General features: G+C 56.2%; 1 protein-coding gene across 5 annotated transcripts in view; it reads right to left on the reverse strand.

The window, feature by feature from the left end:
• The window catches only part of PHF21B (PHD finger protein 21B), a 130,455-nt gene extending 122,942 nt beyond the window's left edge, over positions 1 to 7,513 (reverse strand). For 2 of the 5 annotated variants that reach the window (XM_031005660.3, XM_031005659.3), the window contains exons 1-2: positions 6,989 to 7,506; positions 6,044 to 6,109 (exon numbers count right to left, since the gene is read on the reverse strand). In XM_031005660.3, the coding sequence (XP_030861520.2) occupies positions 6,044 to 6,109; positions 6,989 to 7,042 (120 nt within the window). In that variant the 5' untranslated portion in view covers positions 7,043 to 7,506. Of the gene's footprint in view, positions 1 to 6,043; positions 6,110 to 6,292; positions 6,912 to 6,988 lie in introns of those variants that run through there. The other 3 variants (XM_063704893.1, XM_055375370.2, XM_055375371.2) reach the window with 3 other exon arrangements.
• Positions 7,514 to 10,371: the final 2,858 nt, after the last annotated feature.

Raw genomic sequence — 10,371 nt, forward strand, 5'->3', positions numbered from 1 at the left:
AGAGGCTCCCCACGCAGGTGACAAACACCTAAGTATCTCATGCACTTGGGGAACCCAGGCATCCTTCACACTCCTCCCTTCTGACCTGCCCTCAGCACCCCTGCATTCCTACACACACCTTCCTGCCTCGTGCCCTAGAAGCCCTTGGGCACGGCAAGAGGCCATGGTATCAACTCGAGGCCCTCCGTCCCTGCATGTGACACCTTCTTACACTGGCCCCAGCTGGCCTTCTCTGCCCTCTCTCTCCTCCTCGTTCACGGTTTTACTGCCAGAAAACTCAGCAGCGCCCTTACCTCCCACTGCGCGTTTCTCTGGGGCCATTTTCCCTTGACAAGCTTGGTCGCCATCCACGCCCAACCGCTCCCCAGGAGGCCCTATGGACGCATCTCCCAGGCAACCCCCTCCCGGAAGCCGTCCTCAGTTTCCAGGCCAGCAATGATGTAGGTGTTCCTGCAGCATGATTTTCACAGCCCTTTTCCAGAAGTTCCTTGAAACTGTTCTCCACGCCTCACTCTTTTGTTGGGTTTCCAAGGGCAGGGAGCTTGTCTCATTCATCTCTGGGTCCACTCATTTCAACACGCACGATTTCAAAATCTTCCCTTTGCTCCAGGCCTACTGCAGGCTAGGGGCTCCCCTAGGACAGTTAACAAATCATTGCCAATCTTCACACCATCACTGCCCTGGGAAAAGGCAGAGGGGAGCTCAGCAGGCACCCCTCAGGGAGCTTACAGTCTAGCACAGTAGCTGATCAAGGAAGATCTACACAAGCAAGGCTAAGAACGCCACAGAGGCAGAAAAGCACTCCAGGTGTCTGTAGCTGCCCCTCAGAGAGCTTACAGTCTAGCACAGTAGCTGATCTAGGAAGATCTACACAAGCAAGGCTAAGAACGCCGCAGAGGCAGAAAAGCACTCCAGGTGTCTGCAGCTGCCCCTCAGGGAGCTTACAGTCTAGCACAGTAGCTGATCTAGGAAGATCTACACAAGCAAGGCTAAGAACACCACAGAGGCAGAAAAGCACTCCAGGTGTCTGTAGCTGCCCCGCAGGAGCGAGGAGGAGCTTCTGGGGCAGAGGCCGAGCAGGTGGGCAGGGCCATCCCTGTGGCTCTGCAGGCCCCTGGGTTTCATTCCAAGAGCAAGGGGAAGCCACCAGAAGGTTGTGAGCCAGGGAGCACTGTGACCTCATTCACATTCTAAGACACTGACTCTGGGGAAGAATATACTAGAAGGGCCCAGAGTAGATGGAGCATGCCACTCACAACAGGAAAAGGTGGACACAGGCCCGACGTCCACTCGTGGATGAACGGTTGGACAGAATGAGTTCTCTCTACAGGGCGGGAAGTCCTGACATAAAAGCTGGTGAAGTGCTGATACGCACTACAACTTGCATGGAGCCTGAATCATTAAGTGCAACAGGCCAGTCACAAAAAGACGTAAATATATCTGTTTAATATAAGTGGAATCATACTATATACATAGCAGAATCATACTATATAGTCATTTTATACACACACACACATACATATATACACACATACATAGTATGATTCCATTCACACGAAAGCCCAGAACAGGCAACTCTAGAGACAGAGTAGATTAGTGGTTGCTTAAAGCTGGGGAAGGGGGAAAGGGGAGAGGGGAAGTGACAGCCAAGGGGTTTCTTTTATAGGCGACAAAAATATTCTAAAATGGATGGTAGTGAAGGCTGTACAGATCTGTGAATATACTAAAAACCACTGAATGGTACACTTTAAATGGGTGAATAGTCTATGTAAAGTATATCTCAATAAAGCTGTTTTGTTGTTGTTTTTAAGTAGATGCAGTGAAGGGGCTATCACAATCTTCCAGGTAAGAGATGGTAGTGGGTGGGCGCAGGGCGACGAAGGGATGGAGGGGTCCAGGAAACTCCAGCTGTGTGTGGGGGGGGGTGTGAGAGGTGGGGGATGAAGGCCACACAGGTGGTAGCCAGGCTAACCAGGGGCGAAACCAGGCTAGGCCTTGCTGTCCCATTCCCACCATCTTCCCCTAGCAGTATTAAGTGTGGAGCTTTTGGAGTTGTACTGATTTTTTTCTGCAATGTATAATGATACTGTTTCGACAATGAGAACTGGCACTTTACATCAGAGAGATTAAAATGTACCTTTCTGGAGGAGAGTAAGCTTGGGAGGAGAGTTTGGAAAACAGAAAGTCCTGGTACCAAAGGACTGCAAACAATGTGGGGTGGGGCTGTGGATAACCCCCCAGCTTCATTCAGTGGCTGCTTCTAAGGTGGAATCCCCCATTGCTGGACACAGCTGGTAAGTCATGGTGAAGACACGTCTCAGCGCTGGGCGCACACACAACACCTTTCAAGACAACGTACTTTCACTGCTGCACTCGGGGACAGCCCCTCAGAACCCAGAGTTCATCAACTCCACGGACTCTTGGGGTAGTGCACAAGGTCCCAAGCTCACCTCCGGGGTCTTTCTCATGAGACCACAGCAGCATGGACTGCGGTTCGAACAGAAGGCTCTTCCCAACCTGACTGTAAAGCTGCACCTGCATGAAGTTTAGGTCTGGAGATGCCAGCTCACACGTGGCATCTAAATGCTGTGCTCGGAACTCCGAAGAGGGGACCCCCACACACCCAGTATTTACGCTGGGTCTGTAACTTACACAGAAGGGCTTGTTGCTTGACAATTTAGATAAAAATGTTACTGCCTCTGCATGTGCTGCAATCTCATGGTGTAAACCACTGGAGCAGCTAATGGAGTCTTCACACATCATATCTTGTTAAAGAAGAGGGCCCTCCGCTATCGGAATCACAGCCCAGCAGCAAAGTGCAGCCACACCTGGGAAGGCAGCTTAGCTGGCCTGGGCCTGGCCACAACTCATCAGCTCTGACCAACTATCCTATGCCTCATTTTTTTTTTTAGTGGAAAATATGAACTTCATTTTCAAATAGCAAGGTCCTATGTAAACTCACTTCCTGTTTATTCCCTAGTCCCCCAATGGTAGCACAAAAACTAGACAGTTACACAGAAAACATATCTCTATCTACCCTGACCAATAAGCTATCTACCACTATCAGTCCTTTAAACACCTTTACACACTTGTCCATGTTTCTTAAAGTAACTGAGAAAAACATCGTGCTAAGGGCATTAATGAGAAATTCACGGTTGGGCCCTGAAAGACAGGATTCCGCTGCTGGCGTACTGCTAACAGACCTGGATAACGGGGTCATCTGTTCATTTTACTATCTAGTTCATCATCCACATGTGCACTTTTAATTGAAACTTAACCTTTATATCCGATGTTCCAGCACAGAAAACATCTCTGGAGGTGGAGATGGTATAAGCGTTTCCCTAAGCGACTCTCTTAAAGAATTCTACCTTTAATTTTCTGTTGAGTTAAATAAACTGTGACACACTTGCCTTTTCACCTCCACTCCCCCATTTCGGCTCTTTCTGGGCATGTTCTGGGGTGACCCAGCAGAGCCTCTTCAAAACCCTAGTTCAGCCCAGAGTCACCTCCAAAGCGCTCGTTCATCGACCTTTCCCCAGCTAAGCTGCCAATCACCACCAAACTCTCCCAAGGAGAGGGAGAGGGGAGTAAATGTTAAGTCTACCTAACTCATTTCATAGGTGACCTCTGAAAGATTTCAACGCAGAGCCTGGGAAAGACAAGGCGGCTTTATTAGCATGCTGAACCACGGCCGCAGCCCCCTCCCCTCCCTCTTTTATGAGCCCTTGTTATATAAAATGCCACAAAGGGAAATGGAAAAACAACACCCTTGCAGTTAAAAACACAAGTTCCAATGGCCAGGCCAAATCCTGGCTGCTTACCCAATGTTGTTTAGTCATTTAAAAGGGAAACATTTCTAAAAGGCCGGAGAAAAAAAGTTTTCCTTGTTTTCTTTCTTTTTAAACACACACTCACACACACAAAAAGATGGAGGTCAGTTCGCAAGCAAGCCTCCTTCCCGGAGTTCAAATTTAAAGGCAAAGGCAGCCCGGAGTGGGAGAGCTCCTTCCCGAAGCTGCTGCAACCTTCAAACAGGATTTTCAAATGTTTCTTTCGGCTTATCTAAATTCCGGCATGACAGATAATAAATAGCGACTCATTTACTATCATCATAAAAATTTAAACAGCCTCGAAATAGTTGCTACAATACAGAAGAAATGATCAAACCGAAGCTCAGAAGAGTCATTCCAAATAGTAAAACTACTGCCAAGCAGAAACATAAAGACATTGTTCCAATAAAAGCTCCTAGGTTATTGGATTTTTTTTTCTTCTCTCTCTCTTTTAAATCTTCTAGGAGCGTACGAGTCAACAACTTGCCGTTTTACCCAGTGAAAAAAGGGCTTAGTAACCCTCAGCTATCACACTGGACCAGATCGGGTGGCAGATTTTTTTTTTTTTTAAAGAAAGTATCTGATTTGATTCTACGCAGTGATTAAACAGCTTTGTGCTCTGCGGAAAAGGGTCCTCCGACCCCTCCCCCTCCAAAAATGGCATCAAAGCAATCAAAATGGTAATGCAGGGCCTGGGTCCCCTCCCCCCACCAACTCCCTGACTTCGCCGGGGCCGCGCGCCGGGCCCCCCTCCGGCGGGAATGGAAGCTTCCACTCCCGGACGGGGGCGCGCGGCCGGGGGCGGGGGGGCCGCGGCACCGACTGAAAGGAGTTAGTGCATTCGTCCCATGCCTTCGGTCCAGCCCGGCGGCCCAGACCAGGCGCGGGCCCGCGGCACTGCCATCTTCCTTTCAGCAAGCCCGGGCCCCCCCCAACCCGCCACTCGAGCACGCCCCCTCCCATCACTTTTTAACTTTAAAGACTCGACACGAACACCCGGCCTCCGAATTCTCTCTCGCCAGGGTCACCGGCAGCCGCCCCAACCTCGTCCACGTCTCTCCCCTACGCCAGAAAATCCCCCGGGGGAGAGGCCGTCCGATCGGGCCGCCCGGGCTGGGGTGGGAGCGCGGGGGCCGGCCCGGGCGGGGGCGCGCGGGGGCGGGCCCGGAGCTGTCCAAGTTTGGCGCTGGCGGCTGCGGCCGGCATTCCGAAGGAAACGCGATCGATGGCCGGGGGCGCGGCGCGGGCGGGGGCGGGGCGCGCGGAGGGAGGGAGGGGGCAGCAGAGTGAGGGAGGGGCGCCGCCGCCCCCGTGCCCGCCACCGCGGTGCCCCCAGCACGCCATTGGCTGCGCCGCTCAAAGTTCTCGGCTCGGGGCTGCGCGGGGAAGGGGCGGGTGTGCGAGTGCGGGGAGGGGGCGCGGCGGGGGAGGGGCAGCGGGGGAGGGGCGGGAGCCAGGGGGCGGGGGCGCGCGGCCGGCCGGGCTCCGGCGGCGGCATCTGTTCGTGGTGCTGAAACCCCGAGCGCTGAGCTCAGCGCAACTAAGTCACAATGGACAACTTTTCCTCCCCGGAGGGGGCCCGGAGGGGGGTGGGCGGTCGCGCCTCCGACGCGTGGGAGCTTCTCAGGTGTCCCCAACTACACCTAACGCCCGGAGCCCAAAGTTGGAGCAGAACTGGGGGGTCCCGGGGGCGCGTTTCTTTTGTTCCCCGGGAGCTGGCGTCAGGTTCCAAGAATAAAAAGTGAAGCTAGGGAAGTGGAAGGTGGTGGGGGGAGCCTCGAGGAACGATTTCAAAACGAGGTTTGCCACGGAACCCAGAAATCGCTTCCAACGAGTTTGGTGTCCAGGCCCCCACGGCCGCCCCCCTCCGCCCCCATGGCCGGCTCAGCGCAAAGCGGGGTACTCCGAGCCGGGAGAAATCGCCACGTTCCAAAAACATGTCCACCACCTCAAAATGGACGCCGGGCCGCGCGCTGCCTTTTAAGTGAGCTCCTCTCTTCGGCCCCCGCAGGGCCCGGCTCTCCCTGCCGCCTCCGAGAACCCGGCTCTTTCTTTCCAGGAAAGGGGAGGGGTGGGGAACTTTGAGAACTGGAGACAGACCCCTCTGGGAATCTGAGCGTGCGTCGCCCAGGCTGGCACTTTTTAGGGCGCCGCCAAAGTGCCCAGCCACCCTCCCGCCCCATCCCAGGGGGGGCCGCGATCCCCTCGCTTACTTGTTTGTCGCTGAGCGCGGCGATCCGCGGCTGCCTTTCGTGGAGCTGCTTCTTGAGGTCGCCGTTCTGCGGAAACACGGAGGAGCGGGCTCAGGCAGGCCACCCGGGGTCAGGTGCACCCCAGCCCCGCGGGCCGCGGCACCCCCCGCCCGGAGCCCCACGGGCGGGGCCGGCCGCAGCGCACCCCAAGTTTCCCGGGCCGCGTCCTGCACGCGCGGCGGCCGGGCAGTGCCGCGCGGGGCCGCTTACCTGTGGCTGCCGCCTCATCGGGGCAGCTCGCGGGGCGGGGCGGGGGCCGAGGCCACCCGGCGGCGCGCCCCGAGCCGTGCAAGTTTGCAGGCCGGGGTGCGTGTGCGAGTGAGTGTGAGTGTGTGCCGGGGGAGGGGGGAGGAACAAAGAGCCAAGTAAACACGGCGAGTCCGTGTCGAGCAAAGCTCATAAATATTCAAGTCGCGTCCTAATCTCCCCAACACACACACGCGCACGCCGAGCCCCGCTCAGGCTCCGGCCGCCACGCCGCCGTTCGCCAGCAGCGATCGCCAAAACTACTTCTGCACACCGGGCAGGTTCGCCCGGGGCGCGGGGGCCCGAGGGGAGGCCGGAAGGGGGCCCGTTCGCACTCCCCTCCCCGGGGCCGGCTCACGAAGGGGCCCCCTCCAGGCACCCTCCCAGTCATGCAGACCCTACATCGCTTAAGAGAAGACTCCAGGCTCGGGTCCCACGCGTCCTCGATCCCACAAACTGTGCAGGACAGCGCCAGGGGCAGGCGGAGGGGAGCCCAGAAGGGGGTCCGCGCGTGTGCTCACTCCCTCGCCCCCCGCCCCCAGGCAGGCTCCAGCCTGGAAGACCCAGAGACCGGGAAGAGAGGATGCTGGGCTCGGGTCCCCCGACCCCCTCACCCCGCAACACACTCCCCGGCCCCGGGCCCGGCTCCCGGCCACCTACCTGGTGGCGCGCGAGTTCCACGGCGAGCGCCTCGGGCCGGCTCTGCAGCTCCATCCCGGCAACTTGGGCAGCACTTTGCGCTCACTTTGGCCCGGGCTCCCGGGAAGTTGCGCGGCTCCGCGGGGGCCAGAGCGGGCGCGGGCGGACGCGGCCTCCGGGCTGGGTTGGGGGGGACACGAGCCCCCTCCCCCACGGCCGAAAGGGAAGGGGGCTGGCGAAGGGGAAGACAGGCTTCCGGGCGCCGCGACGCCGAGCCCTCGGCTGCCCCAACTCCTCAGGCTGCCCGGCAAGTTGCGCCGGGTCCCCGGGCTGCCGGCGCGGCCCGGCGCATGGCCCCCCGGCGCCGGGAGCCCCGCGCAGCCCCGCGCGCGCCCGCCCAGCCGCCGCCGCCGCCTCCCGCGAGAGCCTCCCGCGGGCAGGGACTATATTTTCTCCGGCGCGCGCGCCTGGATCTCGTTGGGCCTCGGCAAAGTTGTGCCTCGGCACGATGCTAATTCGGCAGTGCCCGGATGGAGCGGGCCGGGGCGGCGGGGGGCGGTGCCGGGACCCTCCGCCCGCCGCGCCCCGCCCCCGCCCCGCCCGCGCCTGCGCACTGCCGCCCCGCCGCGGCCCGGCACCCCGAGCGGAGAACAAAAGTGGCGGTGGACGGGGACGCACGCTCGCCGGCTCCGGGGACTGCTCGGGCCGGGCGCTCGGAGAGGACGACTGCGGAGTCATCCTCTCCGTCCCCAGGCCAGCCCGGGGAACGCGGCGCCCCCACCCCCTACACCGTGTAACGCCGGGTTCAGGACACTTTCCACTGGGAGGCTGCGAGTCCGTGTTTCCACTTCTCCTCACCCTGGTCCTCGGCTCCCTCCTTTCCCCCCTCCTCCGCCTCCCTCTGATATTTTATTTAAATTCTTCCGTCCCCTCCTGTCCATACCAGCGCCGCGACTTGGGGGATTAAATTAGTCGCGTCGCCACATTCCCCCGCCGCCTGATGGCCTCCGTGTTGTTTAAACAGCAAGAAAATTGATCTCTTGGCTCTTCCTTTAATGATTTTTTTTTTACACGATTAAACTCTCAACAGATGTCACTGGACTTTTTAAGACTCTTGTTAAGAGTCGTAAACAGGCCCGGTCAATGCGACCTAAAACAATTATAACTACAGCTGCGGAGATCGCGTTTCAGAACCCCCAGCCGCGCAGCCAGGAGGTTAATGTCCCAGAGTCACTGTCACCACCTCGGGGCTGCCATCTTCATTCAGGTCGGAGTGCCGGGTGCCCTGTTGGCAGCAAACTGGCACGTTTGAAACACGCTGGGGAGAAAGGGTGCAATCATATGTCAAAGTAAACGTTTAAGCTGTTAGGTCGTTTTAACTTCAGATTCCTCTCCGGCAGCACAAAAAATACCCAAGCAAGCACCATCAGCAAATGTCCCTTTCAACATACGCCAACAGGTCACACATTTCTTTTGTTGGCAGAAGTTATTGGAATTCCCCCTTTTCTTTCTTTTCTTTTTTTTTTTTTTTTTCAAGTGAGGACCCCAGCGTTGTTCTGCTCTCTGTTAGGGAATTTGTAATAAATTATGTGTTTGGGACCCCCAAACACAGATGGCCCCTCATCCCACAACCCAGCACTTCGCCTTCAGAGCACGACAGAGTGAGACTTAGGATATGAGTAACTATGCAAAAAGCAGAGGGGCATGTAGATGACCCTTACTTTAACCCAAATTAGTTAACAGAAACTTGCAAACAGCGCTTTAAGACTCCAGAGGAGGCCGGCCGGGGGCGGTGGCTCACGCCTGTAATCCCAGTACTTTGGGAGGCCGAAGTGGGCAGATCACTTGGTCAGGAGTTCGAGACCGGCCTGCCCAACATGGTCTCGACTAAAAATACAAAAAATTAGTCAGGCATGGTGGCGCAAGCCTGTAATCCCAGCTACTCGGGAGGCTGAGGCAGGAGAATTGCTTCAACCCAGGAGGCAGAGGTTGCAGTGAGCCGAGATTGCACCACTGCACTCCAGTCTGGGCAACAGAGCAAGACTCTGTCTCAGAAAAAAAAAAACAAACAAACAGAAAAGACTCAACAGGAGGAGCCACTACCCTCCGGCCAGCATCTGCCTGAATCTGTGTGGGCCGAAGACGACCTGAATAACCTCTGTTGATTTAATTACGTAGGTTAATACGTGGGTTACGGTAAGGATCATATACATGCCCCTCTGTTTTTTGCATAGTTACTTCCTGTGTGAGTCTCATTCTGTCGTGCAGGCTAATGTGCAGTGGTGAAATCATAGCTCACCACTGCCTCCACCTCACCTGCTCAAGCAATCCTCCCACCTCAGCCTCCCAAGTAGCTGGGACCACAGTCACACCATAAGCCAACACTGGTTAATGTGGATGCAAAACTAGCCCGTGTTTGAAGTGGTCGTGATCCCTTTGGTTTTGCCCCGAGCAGGGAGAAGCAAGGTTCCTCAAATGCAAAACAAAGAGGCTGACTCGGGGTGCCCCAATAGGTACCCACTCCTCCCACTTCTGGGTTTAGCCTGGGTCAGGGTGGTGGCCTCCCTCCTTAGTGCTTTTGCCGGGCTGAACACCAGCCCAGGAAAGTGGACTGCCCTGGAGACCCATGCTTGGAGAGCCAGAGAGAAAGTGTGCAGAAAGAGGATTCCTACTGTAATCTCTGTAAATGCCACTGGCTTCTTCGTAAAAATTCAGAGTAATTTTATCAGCCACGTAGGGTAATTAAATCAACAGAGGATATTCAGGTCATCTTCAGCCCACACAGTCTCAGGCTGATGCTGGCCAGAGGATAGTGGCTCTGACTGTGGAATCTTAAAGCACTGTTTGCAAGTTTCTGCAAACTAATTTGGATCACAGTTACATCTACATGCCCCTGTTTTTTGTGTAGTTACTCACTTCCTGAGCGAGTCTCTGTCACGCAGGCTGGTTCACAGTGGCTCAATCATTAGCTTACCACAGCCTCCACCTCCCATGCTCAAGCAATCCTCCCACCTCAGCCTCCCGAGTAGCTGGGACCACAGGCACACCACCAGGCCCAGCTAATTTTTTTTTAAAAGAAATGGGGTCTCACTATGTAGCCCAGGCTGGTCTCGAACTCCTGGGCTCAAGCAATCCTCCTGCCTTGGCCTCCCAAAATACTGGGATTACAGGCGTGAGCCACCATGCACAGCCAAAGAGGAAGTTCTTATGAACCGGCCCAGGAGTCCTGTGCTCCCGCTGCAGGCATGCATTTTCCTGAACGCATCCTGTACGCCAGGCCTCCCTTTGCCCATGCTGTGCCCTCTGTCTGGGATGCCCTTTCTCAGAACTCACCTTTTGAAAATCATTTGCATCCTCCAAGATTCACTCCGAGCATCTTTTCTGGGAAAATTCCCCTATTTTCT

The sequence above is a fragment of the Gorilla gorilla genome, chromosome 23 (genome assembly GCF_029281585.2).
Source record: "Gorilla gorilla gorilla isolate KB3781 chromosome 23, NHGRI_mGorGor1-v2.1_pri, whole genome shotgun sequence".
Taxonomy (NCBI): Eukaryota; Metazoa; Chordata; class Mammalia; order Primates; family Hominidae; genus Gorilla; species Gorilla gorilla.